Source organism: Melanerpes formicivorus, unplaced genomic scaffold (genome assembly GCF_026170545.1).
Source record: "Melanerpes formicivorus ecotype bairdi unplaced genomic scaffold, bMelFor1.0.p_v2 SCAF_28, whole genome shotgun sequence".
NCBI lineage: Eukaryota > Metazoa > Chordata > Aves > Piciformes > Picidae > Melanerpes > Melanerpes formicivorus.
In genome coordinates this window covers 3,720,770-3,739,275 of record NW_027142380.1, presented here as the reverse complement: position 1 = coordinate 3,739,275, position 18,506 = coordinate 3,720,770, and the positions used below count along the sequence as shown (strand labels likewise).

At 44.1% G+C, this 18,506-nt stretch overlaps 1 protein-coding gene across 1 annotated transcript in view; it reads right to left on the bottom strand.

The window, feature by feature from the left end:
• SYNPR (synaptoporin) overlaps positions 1–18,506 on the bottom strand; it is a 120,256-nt gene that overhangs the window by 13,956 nt on the left and 87,794 nt on the right. Inside the window, exon 3 of the mRNA XM_068154262.1 lies at positions 16,696–16,820. Within this exon, the coding sequence (XP_068010363.1) occupies positions 16,696–16,820 (125 nt within the window). The remainder of the gene's footprint in view (positions 1–16,695; positions 16,821–18,506) is intronic.

Below are 18,506 nucleotides of genomic sequence, written 5' to 3'. Positions count from 1 at the left end.
TTGCATGTGCGTGGGGGGAGCAGAAGCTGTGCTCTCTCCATGTAAAAGTGAAGTTGCCTTTCCTTCCTGAACTTCCCTAGTACAATATTCAAGCCACAATTTGCTTTTAATTATAATCCCTCTCTGTTTCTTTTTTCCCACCTCTTTTTCTTTTTTGAGCAGCCCAGTCCACCTGATGATCCTGGGGTGGGTTACAAAGGGTGTGACCAGTAGGTCGAGAGAGGTTCTCCTCCACCTCTACTCTGCACTGGTGAGGCCACATCTGGAATATTGTGTCCAGTTCTGGGCCCCTCAGTTCAAGAAAGACAGTGAGCTACTGGACAGAGTCCAGCACAGGGCCATAAGGATGATTAAGGGAGTGGAACATCTTCCATATGAGAGCCTGAGGGAGCTGGGGTTCTTTAGCTTGGAGAAGAGGAGACTGAGAGGAGACCTCATCAATATTTATAAATAAGTAAAGGGTGAATCCTGAGAGGATGGATCCAGGCTCTTCTCAGTGGTGCCCAGTGACAGGACAAGGGGCAGGGGATGGAAGTTGAGGCATAGGAAGTTTCATGCAAATATGAGGAAAAATCTTTTCACTGTGAGGGTGACAGAGCAGTGGAACAGGCTGCCCAGGGAGGTTGTGGAGTCTCCCTCTCTGGAGATATTCAAAACTCACCTGGATGCATTCCTGTGTATTCTGGTGTAGGTGATCCTGCTCTGGCAGGGGGGTTGGACTAGATGACCTTTTGAGGTCCCTTCCAGCCCCTGAAATTCTGTGATTCTTGAGCAGAGCCAACTGCCCCAAAGACCTGTCTTGTCCCATGTCCCACTCTACTAGCAGACACAGGAGAATGTGCACCAAGTGATCTAATCTTGTGTGACTCGCTAAACCTCCCCCTTCAGCAGTGCACACAGGGCTTGTTTGAAACCAACAAAACATGCAATTAACAGCAAGTATGTGCCCAAGTGTTATTGATGAACCAGCACAGATGTCCTCTCCTGGGCTTTGAGCAGTGTCTGGATTAATAAATAACAGACAAAAGTTCTGCCTCCAAAAATTCTCAGTGGAGATTAATGTTTCTCCATCCTTTTACTAGGATGTGGGGGAGAAACCAGACAAAAAGCTTTCTGTTTTGGCAGCTTGTCCTATTTTCTGAAAATAGTATCTTGTAATCCACCCATCCCTCTCCCTCCTCCCCCCCTTCCCCCCCCCCCCCCCCCCCCCCCATCTATGAGATGCTGGAGCAAAATGTGCAACACCCACACACGTGCTTGCAAGAATCCAACGATCCATTATCCTTTCATTGGGCTTTATTTCCTTCTTACTTGTTTCTGGTAGTCAGACTGTCAGTTGTGTTTACTGTCTGCCAAGCAACGAGAGAAATACACCGCTGGAAATTAGTTACTGCAGGCAGTGCTCATGAAGGCATCTGTTATGAAATGCTTATCTTGGCTGATAGTCTCCAAAACAAGGGGGGAAATGAACTTCTACAATACAGCAGTGAAGTGCTGAAAATCACAGGGCCTCTTAGCAAGACAAACTGGTCTGGTGAGGCACAAGAACATGACAGGGGATTCAACTACCTTTCTACAATGCAGAACAAGGGGACACAGTCTCAAGCTGTGCTAGGGGAGGTTTAGGCTGGATGTTAGGAAGAAATTCTTCACAGAACGAGTGGTTTACCATTGGAATGGGCTGCCCAGGGAGGTGGTGAAGTCGCCATCACTAGAGTGTTTTACAAGAGACTAGAGGGGATGCTTGGTGCCATGGTTTAATTGATTAGATAGTGTTGGGTTGGACTTGATGATCTCAAAGGTCTTTTCCAACCTGGTTAATTTTATTCTATGAAGTACAGGCATTCTTTTCAGTTAGCCCCAGAAACACAGCAGCTCCCTCATTTCAGAGGACTATGCTGATGTGCTTTCACACAGTCCCTGGCCAAATGCCCCTTCTTGAGTTGCTAAGTACGGATTTCTAATAGGTTGAGTGCAAGAACACTAATAAATGGAAACCTTTCCTCTCACAGCAGAGCTTGTTATTCCCATAAGACCTCCCTGAAGATATTACCTGCATGAAGAAAAATGCTTTAAAAGTAACCTTTAATACTCAAGTGAAAGAAGAAATCTGCCTGAAAAGGAAAGATCTTTTCTTTAATAAAGTCAAGGCCCACTGATTCCCAACACAGACTATTCTCAAGGAAGAAGCAATGCACAAAATGCTCCTCCCCTGCAAAGAGCATTTCCCCTGGCATTGGGCATCCCCACGTGCTTGGTGCTAAATCCTGGCTATCTGGAAGGCTGCCCACACAGCAGTGACAGGCTTCCTTCCAGCTTTTGGGAGGGTGGATGTAATCTCAGCAACTTTTTCCTCCCCCCACCAGATCTGCTCCCTGAAAACAGACTCTGGAAGGGGGGAACCCTGCAGAAATGAAGCTACTCTACAAGCTCCCATACACACCATGAACTTGCCTAACAGTTACCCTCAGTACATATTTTTTTTACTAATTATAACTATTATCCAGTAATTCCTGTAGGATCTGAATCTTTGCACCCAGACATCCTCAAGCTGTTGAAATCAGTTTCCTTTTGAAGCAGCCTGTTAATACCTCATTTCATCTCCTTGAAGCTGTTAATGCTGAAGTTTGAAGTTCTCTCCAGCCTTTCTAAGCTAATAGTTTACATTTTAATGGAGCCCTGAGGATGTGGTGGCCCTGGCCCCACGGTGGAACAGCAGATACCATGGAGCTGACTGCTCTCTGGTACCTTTGATGCTCTGGCAAAACCAGAGTTTTCCATCCCTTTGCTAACACACCAAGACTGTTGTTTCTCACCGCAAGCCTGCTCTCTAGCAGCTTTTTCCCAGGAAGGAGAAATTACCATTTACTTGAACATTCCTGTCTCCTACCTTTCCCACCACCCATTTGCCATGATGTACATCCCAGGGCTGCCTGCGTATGCCACAGCCATGCAAAACTATGAGCTGCTTATCCGTGTTTCCTAACTGTCCCAGCAATGTTCCATAACTCATTCTATCAGCCCTCAAAAAGCAACACTTCCTCCAGACTCCATAGTATCCAAAGGTACCTTCAGTAGCCTCCTCTCCTTGGTCTCCTCCCCTCCCAGAGCAGCAGCACATTGGTTTCTACCACGTACCCATCCCTACAAATCAGTGCATTTTCCTCTGTAGGCAGGAAACAAAAATAAGAGTCTCTGACTCATCAATCCAAGCTTGGTCTTTTGTTTCTCTGGTTTCTAAAGGAAGAAAGGATTCAGTCTGGTGATCAAAGAGTATTTGAAAGTATTTTGCTTTGAACTTCTGTCCTTTAAATGAAGCCTCCCAATTGCTTATTAAAAAATATCTCCAACCCCATCTCTCTCTAGAGCTGTTCAGCACTATCAGTAGTTTCACACAAATATATACTTCATCTTGCAAACATTTCTTCCTGACTCCTGTCTTGGACATTTGAATATCCTAAAGATCTCCCCATTGCCACAGCTGCCTCAGTGGCTTATACTCAGTCCAACACATGCCAAGAGCAGCATCACCAAATCACCCCAGAAGATGCAGCTGGGAAGCTGACTAGGAAAGCTGTAGCAACCTATATTATCTTCTGGTTTATTTCCAATCAAAATAATGGAAAAAAATTTCCTCCCCTCATATTTTCAATTTCTTAACTTGTCAGGTTCCCAGCCTTCACTTACACAGAGCTGTTGGGCAAACATTTGGGCAGTACTATTTTCCTACAGTATTGCTTTTAATAGGACAAGCTGTCAGCCACAGTTGCTGTCTCAACATACTACACTGTGTGTTCTACACTGGAAGCAGTGATAACTCCCCCAACACCAGCAGCTCGGAGCAGGCTCGCCATGATCCCTACCCAGAGCATCACGACATTCATGTCCTCTGCTCCATCCCTCTCCATCTCTAGTCTGTCAACACAGCTAGTCAGAGGTCCTCTGAGGTGTTCAGATCTCCAGGAAGGGAATCATAGAATTGTTAGGGTTGGAAGGGACCTCAAGGATCATCTAGTTCCAACCCCCCTGCCGTGGGCAGGGACACCTCGCACTAGATCAGGTTGCTGAGAGCCACATCCAGCCTGGCCTTAAAAACCTCCAAGGATGAGGCTTCTACCACCTCCCTGGACAACCTGTTCCAGTGTCTCACCACCCTCATGGTGAAGAATTTCTTCCTAATATCCAGTCTGAATCTACCCATTTCTATTTTTGTTCGAGGATGGGATCTAAAGACATTGGAACAGGGACAACCGCAGCAGTGGTGGGGACAGGGCACTAGTGTCACATCCACAGCTTGAGATCACTCTTGCATGGCCTGCTCCCAGTGATGGTGTTCGCAAGGCTCTTGGAAATCAGCCTGTGCAACAGCTTCATTACACTCCTAGGGAAAGAAATGTCCCGGCTGGGTGCCAGCCACAGTAGTGAACCTCCCCAGCCGGTGCACCTAGCAGCAGTGCGAAGCCTACTACGCTGTCGTAGCACCTAAAAGGAAACTGAAGGGCTCATTATAGAACATGTGCTCAGAGAGCTGAGTGGGTGATCCCAACCCCACTTCCAAGCCTACAGGCAGACCCAGATTTATCTCATGAGATATTTTTCACAGCTCTTCTCAGAAACACACTTTTCCTCAAAGACATGTTCCACTGGTCTTTATAAACCCAAATATCTTCTCAAACTGGGTACTTGCATTCCTTGTAGTAAGAGCTGGTGGCATTGCTCCAGTTTCCCTTCACTGAGTTATTTCTGGGGTGAACTGCTTCCTAGGCAGTGGGAAGATTAGCTACTGTCTCTGAAGGAAGGTAACCCTTCACCATCTTAAGAAATGTCATTGTGTCCACAGAACACAACAAATTAGGAGGCTTGGAAATGCCACAAGCAAGTATTTGCATTGCCACACACAAAATTGTCCAACATTTTGTCCCATCGTGAGATCCTGACTGAAACCATGGCTCTGGTGTCCCTCCTGCTGCCCTCTTCTCCTGTGATCCCTTCTCTCACCACCACATCTCCAGAGGCAGAAGGAGCTTCCAGACTAACAGCAGAATAGAAGCTTTCATTTGGAGGAAAAATCTACAAAATTTGGAACACGTAGAGATGTAATATAAACAAGAGCAAGTATAAAGCAAAGGTCTAAAAGTCATTGAATCTGTTGTGACCATTTCCAAGAAGCTGATGTATCAGATCCCTTGGGCAATGCACTTGAATGGAGCAATGTGGGACCACTGAGCTACTCAACATGCTCTGCTACTGCTCACATTGGTTTGTAACACTCACACACCTCCAATCCACCTTGCTTTCTACAATTCAATAGGCTATGAACTCTGTGTAAAATCAATCCAAATTACTGGGCATCACCTGATGTTCAACTAGAACCACCTGAAAACATAAATCCTTTGTCCTGTGTGAAGCAGGGTTCATACACAGTTCAATTTAGGTCTATAAACCCAGAAAGCGGCAATTTTACCTCCAAGACCAGCTGAGATAAATTCAAGAGCAATTGGAGAAGATGCAGCAATGTTTACTCCTTTGTACTGTGTTTTAACATACAGGCTTTTAACTATAATTTCTCCAAGTATATTCTCCTAAGGTACTTAAAACAATCAATTTAAAGTCCTCTGGAGTTTCGTATCATGGCTGCAATAAAACTCCCAGTCAAAATATTTTCATTTGAAGTACACCTCAAATGCTTTTCTCCAGCAGTACACAGGGCTGAAGCCACAGCAGATCTGTGGGCCTGCTGATGGACCTATGGACAAAGACACATCACCTTCACACTGAATGACATGAAGTGTTGCTTCTGGGGATCCAGACAAGAAAAGGAGAGGTACCTCAGTGAGTGGGACTATGCTGGGTGGGTTTGAATGCTCACTTTCTCCACAGTCTAAGAAGAAATATTACATTAAATTCTTGGCAAATAGCTTCATGTAGAATCCAGGTGTGAGAGGAGACCAAAGACATCCCACACATCCAGTTCCCTATGGTCCTGGGGAAGCCTTCAAGACTGCTGTGCAGCAAATGTACATTTGGGAGGAGAGAAATGGAGGAGGACATTTCTGATCGTCCCCTAGCTGGGGATGGGGATCACATGGGGGGATGGGATCAAATGTCACACAAAGCAAAGCCAAAGGGTTCCTGCTTTGGTTGCTTCTGTTCTGGCAGCATGAAATCTTGCAAAAGGAAATTTGCAAGGCAAGTTGTAAAAAGTCTGACTTTCAGAAAAAGCCTTTGTGGCAGGCACAGATAAAACACCATCCCTGCACAATCCCACAGAGACTATTCATGAATATATATTAAAAAGTCAGATTGTGAAAAAGCTGCATGTATTCACAAATCCAAAAGTGACTTCCACTTTAAGAACAAATTCTGGCTAAAGTATTAATGAAGAATTTTTCTGGCACTGAAACAGTGTTACACATAAGATACAGCCTCTATGAAGCAAAATAAGCCAGACTGGATTAATGCCATCCAAACTCATCAAGAATCCATTTATTGTGAGTGCCAAAAGAAAAGCCTCTGCAATTTAACAAAAACTTAAGCAGTGGCATTCTCCTTTCTCTGCAGCAGATACTATCTCCAGAAAGTAGATAGCACTTTCCTTCCCCATTTACTTCCCAGCCAGCTGTGTCTATGAGCTGTGTTTGTGCAATGTGTGTTCATGTCTTCTGTTATGAACATCCAACAGCTGACCAGTCTTAAGAGATGTGAGGAAAGCCAAACCTCCACTATGGCCCCAGTTCAACACTCAAGGTTGTATTTGTTTCAAATTATAAGGGATTAAGAACTACAAAATAGAAGTGAGGAATGTGAAGGATAGTGGCAGATGAGAAGACCTCAACACCTGGAAAAGTCTTCAGAGGTGCTGCTCTGTGTCAAACCTACTGGTTGGAGCAACCAGCCTTTCCCTGGTCATGCAACAGATTGGGGACTTTGCAATTCTACGGGTAGCAGCAGCCAGACTGCCTGCTCTGACCTACTCATGCAGCATAGCATTATGTATAGCCCAACACACCAGTAACATGAGTGAGAAAGACTTTCCCACTTACACAGCCACCCTTGGGCTTGCAAATTGTGAGGGTGGTGGGTGATTTCTTCCTTCAGAAGACAGCACATTGGTTGTGCTAAGAACCACATACACAGGGTCAGCTTCTAAGAGAAGGTGAAGATGTGGCTGTAGCAAATTTCTGGTGGTTTTCTATAGATCTCAGGCAGGAACAAAGTACCAAGTGACTGGAAGCATCTCCCAGTCCCTCCCTGGAGGGAAAGGGGGACTTCCATCTATCCAGAGCTCAAACAGAAGTGCAAACTGGCAGTAGTAATAATTCTTTGGCCAAGTTAACAGTCTTGAAGATTTCTACAAAGTGAGTTTTGAAGACTGTAATTGGGGTCAGGAAGAGGTCCTCAAAACTAAAAAAGCCATGAAGTCGTCCTTATTTTTATCTGTTTTAATCAGACCAGCAATGACTTCAAACTCCCTGAGAAGAGGAATTGGATTACACATTTTGCTCACAGACAGCCACTGCTGCATACCATGGCTGTCCAAGCACAAAGGCACCAACATTTTGTCCCATTCTAATATCTTCTTGGTCTAGAGATAGTATTCCCAGAGCCAGTGTGGTCCTTGAAGAACTGTGGGCTCTGGAGAAGAATGATTTCCAGATTTTAACTACTTCAGTAGTCTGCAGCTATGCACAAACAAAAATCCTATCAGGGCTCTGAACTATGCCAGTCACTTTCCAATAATTAGAACTGGTTACAAAAATGTGAGATATTATTTCCTATTGAAAAGCAGATTCACTCAAAGCTGGAAAGAAATATCTTTATTCTGCAGAGCTTGATCACCTTTTTGCTGACCTAGAAGACAAAGTAAGAACAAACAGCTCAAACTAAGTCAATAGCTCATTGATTAGAACACTCAGATTGTCTGTGTGCACTCCACATTCAGGCTGCTTCTGGACTTGCTTCTGTACAGAGAATTGACCAAGGTCTCTGATGCCTTCACAGCCAGAGAAGCCATGTGGTGGTACCACACTTTAAATCATAGAATCAATAAGGTTGGAAAAGACCTTTGAGATCATCAAGTCCAACCTGTCACCCAACACCTCATGACTACTAAACCATGGCACCAAGTGCCATGTCCAATCCCCTCTTGAACACCTCCAGGGATGGTGACTCCACCACTTCCCTGGGCAGCACATTCCAATGGCTAACAACTCTCTCTGTAAAGAATTTTGTCCTCACCTCGAGTCTAAACTTCCCCTGGCACAGCTTGAGACTGTGTCCTCTCGTTTTGGTGCTGATTGCATGGGAGAAGAGACCAACCCCTTCCTGGCTACAACCTCCCTTCAGGTAGTTGCAGATAGCAATAAGATCTCCCCTGAGCCTCCTCTTCTCCAGGCTAAACAACCCCAGCTCCCTCAGCCTCTCTTCATAGGGCTTGTGCTCAAGGCCTCTCCCCAGCCTTGTTGCCCTTCTCTGGACATGTTCAAATGTCTTGATGTCCTTCTTAAATTGAGGGGCCCAGAACTGGACACAGGACTCAAGGTGTGGCCTAATCAGTGCTGAGTATAGGGGCAGAATGACTTCCCTGCTCCTGCTGGCCACACTATTCTTGATGCAGGCCAGGATGCCATTGGCCTTCTTGGCCACCTGGGCACACTGCTGGCTCATGTTCAGCCACTGACAACCAGTACCCCCAGGTCCCTTTCTGTGTGGCAGCTCTCCAGCCACTCTGACCCCAGACTGTAGCACTGCATGGGGTTGTTGTGGCCAAAGTGCAGCACCTGCCAATTGGACTTGTTGAATGCTCAAAAGTTCTGATGTTCATGTCATTACGTAACCAAATCTTTTTACTGGGTTTCCATTAGAAAAAAAACCTAAAAATTAAGACTAAAAAAAAAAAAAGGAGCTGAAATTTCTGGTTGTCCCTAACCAATGATCAGAATATACAAATCACATCAAATGTGAAAAAGATAATGTATTTGCTAGTTAAAAATACATCCTCATACTTTAGCCTGCTTTCCATCTTTAGATCAGATAAAACATGAAGGGGCAAAATACATCTTCATACTTCAGTCTGCTTTCAATCATTAAATCACATAAAACATGAAGGGACTTTTGTGAAGGCACCACAATTAGAGATTATCTGTATCCCAAATGATTTATTTCCTGATTTTTTCCCTCAGCAGGATGCAACAGCAGGCTCCTCGCTCACACCACTTTGAGTCTCCACCAACAACAGCTAAAACCCAGAAGTTCTTGTTAGGTAAATCTATTCAACAAGAGACCAACACTAGGTATAGAAAGCATTGCTGAGATCAGGCTTCAAGACTCTTGTAAAAGATAAGAAGATCCACTGGTGAGCCCTTAATGCCCATTCTAAGGAGCCAGTTTATATAATCAGAGTATTGATAACAATCTCCAGATTCACTGATGTATTATTGAACACCTTTCCTTGTCGGTGCAGATGTTAAGCCCAGCTATGCAGTGCTAGATGAAAAGGGACTAAATTGGTGCCACTTTTATGGACCAACCAATTGCAGGACCAGAAGGTACCACTGCAAGCTGGCAGCTTATGCTTTTCACTGAACTTCACCTGACCATCCCTACAATTCCTGTCTGTGCAAAACCTTTTCAAAAGGCACCGAGTTCTGATCTAAGGAATTTCAGCATGGTGATTACTCCCTTCATTAAGCTGGAATGGGTCATGCAGAGTTTAACCAGTGTCTCTCACCTTCTCGGGAGCTCTGCCAAATCTGCCTGGGAACTGGGGCATCTACATTCTGGCACAGAGCACACCTAAAGCTAGTGCAGCTTCTGCTAGCTTGCTTTTGCCTGCCCACAGGAGTGTTATGAGGTCCCAATTTGCCTTTGCAGAAGGGGCATCTTCTATGTGATGAACATGTGCAAGATAAACAGGGAGTTTAACAGACTAGTGGGGTTTATTCCTTCCTTTCTCCACCCTCAACTTGTACAGCAGTCCAAGGCAGCTGGGAGGAGAGCCTGCCATGGTTGTCTGAAAGTCAGCATTGCAGGCAATTACTTAGTTTAAAGGCTTCCTATTTATCAGCAGCTCCTGGCCTCCCAGCCATAATAGACATTTATAATCTTTTGGACAAAATGTTTTCCACTGCATTCTGAAGCAAGATTTACTACTAATGGATAATAAAAAGGGAAGGCTAGTACACTCTGGCACAAAAATATGCTAATATTAACTGAGGCTTTTCCCAAAGAATGATAGTTGCAAAGCACAAAGATTAGCTACTTTCTCCTTAATTATCATCTGTACCTTCTATGTAGGCAATTTAGATCTGGCTGTCATATTTCAAATGAAAGACCAGGCTCCCCATGGCATGCAGATGAGGCACATCCTTTAAAGGGTGCTCGATGGGAATGTCTTTATTTAAATGAGATGCTCAGAGAGTGAATGAAAAGCTCCCATAAAATACAATTTCCTTTTCCTTTAGAAGCAAGATTAGTTCAAGAGACAGTTTTACTAGCATGCTGGAAAGATACTAACAGGTGATTTAAAATAAGATGGAGAAAAACATTTGTTCTGCTCACTGCTGAGACACAGACATATCTTTCACCAGGCTCCCACATTAGCACTACCAGGCAATCCCATTTTGTTCTACCAGTAACTATGGCTCAGTTCTCCTAACTTATTCCCATATTTACCTTCAGCTTTGTCTTGGGTGCAACTGGAGTTAAATTTTAACCACAAGGCTGTCTGGGCCAAGATTTCCCAAGAAGGTTACAGGATGAATGGCATACAAAAAGGCAAGAGATACTCCAAATGCATTCCCATGCAACTTAGGGATAGCCTGCATGTGCTAGCTGGGCTAAAGCACCTCCAAAAGCTAAAGACAAAAAGATTTTAGCTGAGGATCTGTCTCAAGACTTAACAGACAGCAAAATGAGAAAGTTCCAGTACCTGAAGGGGGCCTTCCAGTACCTGAAAGGTATTTACAGGAAAGCTGGGGAGGGACTTTATACACAGGTTTGTAGTGATAGATGAGGGGGGAATAGCTTTAAGGTGGAAGAGGGTAGATTTGGACTGGATATTAGGAAGAAACTCTTTACAGTGAGGATGGTGGGCCACTGGAACAGGTTTGCCCAGGGAGGTTGTGGATGTCCCCTCCCTGGAAGGAGGGTAGGTTAGATGGAGCTTCAAGCAACCTAGTCTAGTGGAAGGTGTCCCTGCCCATGGCAGAACAGTTGGAACTAAATGATCTTTAAGGCCCTTTCCAACCTAAACCATTCTATGATTGTACTGGAATGCTGCTTCTCCTCCATTGCACTGCAAATGAGTGCAGCCCAGTCCCTTGACTCATGGTGCTCAGCCCTGTATCAAGCCATGAGACATTCCTCCCTTGGTCAGGGCAGGGTTTGCAGAAACAAGATAACCACAGAGCAGCAGGTGATGATTTTAGCAGGTAATATCTCTGGCTAGCAGTATACTGCCTGTCTGCACAGCACAGCATCAGGAGAGCACTTCTGCTATGTAAAGTTTCATTGAAATCAGCAGCTGAAGAAACCCAAACATTTCAGTGCAGCTCTGTGGGTTACAAGAAAAACATGAAGGTTGTGACATGAACAATTATGTAGGGGAAAAAAACCCCTTCAGTACAGACTCAGTATGTCAAGCCTGACAACTGAGCTGGCAGTCAAAAAAATTTGCTTTTGGGAGAACTGGTTTAAAAGCACCTTAAAACAATGAACATCAGCAACAAACACGTGCAGCATAGGTGCACTATTCATCCATTGAAGTTAAACTAATGAAGAGCAAAGTGCATGATAAAAATATTGCTGGGATCAGAAGAAAATAATAAAAAATAAACAAATAGGACCTTCACTGAGACCCTTACTAAAGAAAAATAATCTTGCTTCAGGGTACTTGGATAGCTGACAAATCTGATCTGAAAGAGTGATGGACTGTGAGAGCAACAAAAATTCCAAGATGCTGGTTTTTTTTTCTTCACTTAAGGAATCATTGCTCTAGTGAGGGTCAAGCTGATGAACATCCTAATATGTGCCAAATAGATACTGTACCAAGCACAGATCCTAATCTTGAGGGAAACTGCTAGTGTGGGATCAGTTTTTTTCCATATTAGAGCTTGTAAAACTATTGAAACAGATACACAGATATCTAGAAGAAAGGCTGAATCATGCTTTAAAGTATGAAGAGGTAAAGAAATCCTTTGTGACAAAAATAGAATCAGGCCAAAGGAATAAGAAGAAACTTCAGATGATTATTTGAAACAGCCATATGAATATCAGCCTGGACATGGAGGAGTCGGTCAGGATATGTAGGATTATGGCAGAGCTCCAGGAGACACTGCTGGGGGGCATCAGGGTTTGAGCTACAGGTTTCTTTGCATAATACAGGGTGACTACAGGGTCATGGATGTGGGTGCCAGGAAGTTTAAAGGAATCTGTGTAGTTGTAGATGGACAAGCATCCACCTTGCCATGTGTTCCAGAACAGGTGGTGCAGACTGGGTTCAGTTCCTCATGCTGCCGTTACTGCATCCTAGCAGCGAGAGCCCAGTGCAGGAGCCCTGGCACAGAGTAACCCTCAGATGGGGACCAGCTCTGCCTCCCATGTCCCTGCCACATCATAGCCAGACACAGGGAGCCACTGCATAGAATGCTATGAAGGGATCACATCTCCCAGCCAGGCACAAGCACTGCTTCATCAGGTAACTCTTGGATGGTCTGCTCTGGTAATTAGTGTACTTATCTGTACTTCCTCATGCTTTGAATAGAATAGAGTAGAATAGAATAAACCAGGTTGGAAGAGACCTTCAAGATCATTGTGTCCAACCCATCAACCAATCCAACCCACCAAAACAACTAAACCGTGGCACCAAGCACCCCATCAAGTCTCCTACTGAGCACTTCCAATGAAGGTGACTCCAACACTTTCCTGGGCAGCCCATTCCAATGGGCAATCACCCTCTCTGTATAGAACTTCTTCCTAACCTCCAGCCTAAACCTCCCCTGGCACAGCCTGAGACTGTGTCCTCTTGTTCTGGTACTGGCTGCCTGGGAGAAGAGACCAGCATCCACCTGTCTACAACCTCCCTTCAGGTAGTTGTAGACAGCAATAAGGTCTTCCCTGAGTCTCCTCTTCTCCAGACTAAGCAACCCCAGCTCCCTCAGCCTCTCCTCATAGGACTTGTGTTCTAAAGCCCTCACCAACTTTGTTGTCCTTCTCTGGACTCGTTCCAGCAAGTGAACATCTTTCCTAAACTGAGGGGCTCAGAACTGGACACAGTACTCGAGGTGTGGCCTAACCAGTGCAGTGTACAGGGGCAGAATGACCTCCCTGCTCCTGCTGGCCACACTGTTCCTGATGCAGGCCAGGATGCCATTGGCCCTCTTGACTGCCTGGGAACACTGCAGGCTCATGTTCAGCCTACCATTGACCAGTTCTATCTTTTCAGTGTGCAAATGAATCCAGGTCTAGAATTAAACTGGGAAGAGAATGTGATTCTGGCAGAAATGAGAAGCAAACACCTTGTGCAAGGTATTTCTTTGGTGCTCCACAAACTCCTGCTGCCAGAGTTATAATGGCAGTAAGATAATGCAAGGAGCCAAGCACAACTACATTCTTACCATAACTTTAAACTAACACTAATACTTTCTTGAGTTTAACTGCAACCTTTAAAACTCCCTGTCTTCTGAAACTAATGATTACTCTAATTTATATTGTTTGTTAGAGACTTTTGCAACTTGCATGCTAAAGCTGTGGAAAGTCTCCCTAAGATGGCATAGAGATGTTCCTTGGTTTGCAGCATTCTCTAGAGCTAACTGCTGTGGAGTGCAATGCTTCTTCGGTACATTCAGGACTGGCACAAGGCTACATGAATCACGGGTTTGAAGCCAGCTTGGCAATTGGATATGTTTTAATCACATACCTCCAGGCCCCACCAGCACCGTTTTTTTCCTCCTGCATCCTTCCTCTTTATCTAGGGTGGCCATGTGCTTCTGAGTCCCATCACAATTGTGATGCCCCGCCCTGCTTTCAGTTGGCAAAAACTCCCTCTCCATTCGGATCTTGCCTTAATGGGAACATTTTCCAGTTCCTTCAGTCTCATTTCCAAAACACCCAAGTCCTCTTGCTTTGTCAGGCCGTCCTGTTGAGCTTTACAGTTTTGTTTCCTCGCTTAAAGCCCTTGACTCTCTGTTATCAACTAGCCAAGATCTTGTAGTTCCACTTCCCGACAAAAACAAAACCTCAAACTCACAGCAACAGGAATGAAAGCAGCTGGTGGCATGGCTGCAGGTTTTTTTTCCATTTCAACTCATGCTGGGAAGCACAGCTCATAAAAAGCAGTGCTCAGGTATTCAACTGCTTCAGTGTCACTGCTGACAACCACAACAGCACTGTGGTGTCAGATGCTCGGCAGCCTCTCTCCTTCCACCTACACCTCCCCCAGCTGTCAGCCAATAATCAGAACACTGAAGGCATTTGAAAGGAAAATGCCATGTGAATATGGACTTATTTAGACTTGCATGCAAGGTAACTGGTAAGAAATTCATCCTACCTACACAAAGCCTACATGCCTGTGCAGGCAGATGAGCTTCAGAATCAGTCTTGATGAGGGAGCTTGAACTTTAAATGTCTGCTTTTTCCAAGGGTATCAACTGCTCTAGTATGAGGTGTTACTTTTCTCAACTAATCTCACTTCTGTTTTTAGAGCATCCCCTCTCTATTCTTTGGAAGGAGCCCTGGAGAAAAGCAGAAAGAGCAAATTCAAAGGAAGTCACAGGAATATTTAGACAAAACAGAAAAAGGACACCAACTTCCAGAGGTAGCCCTGGGCCAGAGTTTCCAGGCAGCCATCTCCTACCCTATGTAGTCTGGACATCTTCAGACACTTTCACATATGCCTTAGGTTTGCATGCAAAATTCCAAGTTGCACAAAATCTGAGTATCTTTATGCTCCTCCCAAAGCACACGCCGGCTAAGTGTCATCTCCCTTCTCACTTGCAAATTACAGATGTGTTTCCAGTATGTGGACAGCCACGCACCCTGTCAGTGCATGCTCAGCACACCAGCCACAGCTGGGAGTCTCACACACACAGCTCAAGGGCCAGCTACAGCCTCAGCTGGATGCTTTCTGCAAATAAACCCTACTTGGCATCCGCTTTCCAACATGCTGGAATGTTGCAATTGCTCAGCAATTATTTCCAGTTTTCTAATAAGCAAGCCTGTGGGAAATCACAAATCCAGCCACTTGTTTCCAGAAGCAATGGTCAAAGTGCCTGGTAAAACATCGGTTTCTGGCTACTTCCTCTCCATTTTAACAGTGTTTTACATAAAGTACTATTTTGTCATCATGCAAACTAAAAGGTCTTTACTGTAGGGTGTATTCTGTAACAACTTCTGGAGAAATGACCTATTTGGAAGTGAATCACATTACAAATTCACATAACTCAATTTTCAGGACCTCTCTCATGCATACTAAGCAGAAATGAGAGAAAATGCAGACAAGTTCAAAGCAGAAAAATAAACATTTGTAATAGCAGGAAATGTGCCTCTTTGGAGTAATAAATGTGCATCAAGGAGGAACAACAGTTCAAGGAACCAAACTCAGTTTCCACTGTTTGGAAGCTGCTGTATTTTAGAACACATTAAAGCAGTAGATGCTCTTACATTTCCTCTGTGCACAGCCATCACAGGCAAAACAGCATGTGATTTCCCAAGGAAGGAAAATTATTTTACAGTCATAGTGTACTAGACTTGAGATTGGATTACATATTCTTTTCCTAATCACCTCAATTCCTTAAAGAAATCACTTATACAGAAGTGAAAGGTTTCTAGAGTAGATTTGACATCTTTTTAAAAACAGAAGACTCTGGCTATGCTTTTGAAGTAGGTTCCTAAATGGCGTGAACATTTACATATATATATATATTTAACCTCACTACAGCTTCCAGACATACATAAACAACATAAAAATCTGTTTCCCTTAGTTGCAAGGTTAAAGCATTCAGGCACCAAGAGATACAGACTGGCAATTAGTGGAATTTTCAAAAACATTTCAAAATTATGGTTCAAACTTGTTTTATCTTTTGCTTTCCCTTCTCCATGTGAAGTCGCTCTTCCAGATCCTTGCTACTCCAATGGCTGGGAATCCACTTTAGTTACACCACAGTTAATGGATGCTTTGTCTCTATTTTCAGTTTAGACTAATGTGTTTTTGTTGTTTTTCCTTGCCTGCTGTTTTCCACTCCCTGTGACTCCCTGAGGTGTCCTGGCCTTTATGGAGCACTGCATGGCCACAATCTCTCTCTTCATAGAGCTCCCATTCTCCAGCAGTCCTTGTGACCCCACCTCCTCACCTCCATCCACACCAGGTCCAAACAAATTCATCCCTCCTGCACAGGCAGGGCACAAACATCACCATGAGGAGGAATAGAATAGAATAGAATAGAATAGAATAGAATAGAATAGAATAGAATAGAATAGAATAGAATAGAATAGAATAGAATAGAATAGAACAGAACAGAACAGAACAGAACAGGTTGGAAGAGACCTTCAAGATCATTGCGTCCAACCTATAATTCAGGAGTCCCAGGTCAGTGCTTAATGCAAAGCTGCTATAAATGATGGGAAACCCCACTGGATGTGGGCTTCACATCAGCCTCCCTGCACATGACCCACCACAAACCAAACAGAGTGAGTTACCTGAAGGGGTAGGCAAAGGCTATGTCAATGTTGAAGTCACTCTCTGACTTGTTTGCACAGTCCACACTGAGGCGCAGCTCTCCAGAGTAGCCACCGCATGTTGCAAATGCAAAGATTGCAAAAAGCTGTCAAAAGACAAACAACATTTTCATTTTATTTCGTTTCAGCAACCACCACAAGCAGATCCACGCAGCAGCTCTCACTGCAGCATGTGGAGAGAGGGTTGTCTCCAGACAGCTTTGGAAGGCTATGCAGATTTGCCTTTGCTCGAATTGTTTCATCTTTGAGGGTACTGCAAACTCCTTGTAACTGAAGGAGAGAAGCTGGGCAGAATTTGGTTGGATGTGTTAAAATATTGGTTTGTTATTTTGATCTATTGTATGCTTTAATTACATGTATGCCAGTAGAAAATGACCAATTGAGATGTCACACATGTGCTTTCTGATAGGCTATATAACTTTGCTGTATAATGTAATAAACATTGTCTTCACCTGCTTACACCTGGTCCTGAAAGCATTGCACGAGGCAAATCCAACATCTATAAAACATCTATACTATTACAGCAGCACTGCCCCCCTCAGCATCAGCTTATCCATCACTGTGCATTTAGAGCATTGCTATACATTACTCCTGAACCCTTTCCCAAAGCAAATGAAAGAACCACAAAACTTGAAGCACTGTAGCTAGAAACATCACCATTTGTCTGTGCCAGGCCTGTTTTCCTCTCTTGAATCCTCTGGGATTCACAACCTAGGCAGCTATTTAAATCATCCCACTGACAGGCACGCTTTGACAAGGAGAAGGATGAATATTGACCAAGCATAACGAGTCAGCCTTAATCCAGACAAAACACTGGCAGAAGTATTCATAAGGAGCAACCAGGAATAGCAATGACAGCCCAAGACAGTTCATGCAGCTGCCATCCCATTACATAGCAACATACACAATTGTGCTCTCTCTTCCATCTCACGTGTGACTTGGGGAAAAACACAAACCCACTTTTATTACTTTTCCTAAATCACTACCATAAGCCAAGGTGGATATCAAGGTGCAGTAAACTGACACTCAGCAAAAGAGAATAAATAATAAATCAAGATGGGATAAACTCAGGCAAACCAGAAAGGAACAAAGTGCTCGGGTGGTTCTAATGCAAGCCTATATCATACCTGAATCTACAAAGAGGAAAAGGTGGAAGGGAGTGTGCAGGCCAGAGACCCACCAGCATCCATATTTATATCAAGGGTTCAAACAGGGGAACTGGAAGCAGGTACATGACTTAAAACATCATTGATGTAGGCTTCCTTGGACGACCCTGAGCAGAAGTGATGACAGTTTCTTTACACAGTTGTAATTTAACTTGAAGCGCAGGTTAGACTTTGTAGATTGTAGCACTATAACTCTGAAGTAACCCCATAAGCTTCAACAGAGTTACTCTGAGATGTACAGTGCAGCAGATACGGGTAATGACAAGTAAGTGCCTGATCCCAGTCACAATTAAATAAGCTAAAATCAGGAATCCAGAGGAAACAAACAGTGGAAATGAAAGCATGTTCTTGAAGACTGAAACATTACACAGGAAGCAGATGTAATGGCAAAATAAAGGACTGCATGTGGCAGTAAAAGCAACACCAAAATCTATTAAATAGAAAAAAATAGACCTATCCTTGCCACAGAATGCTGAGAAACATGACCTTAACCTGACTTCTTGCAACTCACAACATGAGCAAGGCTAGGCATTCCAGCAGCCTCCATGAACTTCCCCTCAGCATGTGCATCTCTTCCCCAGAGGCAGCCAGGTTATAGGGATGACT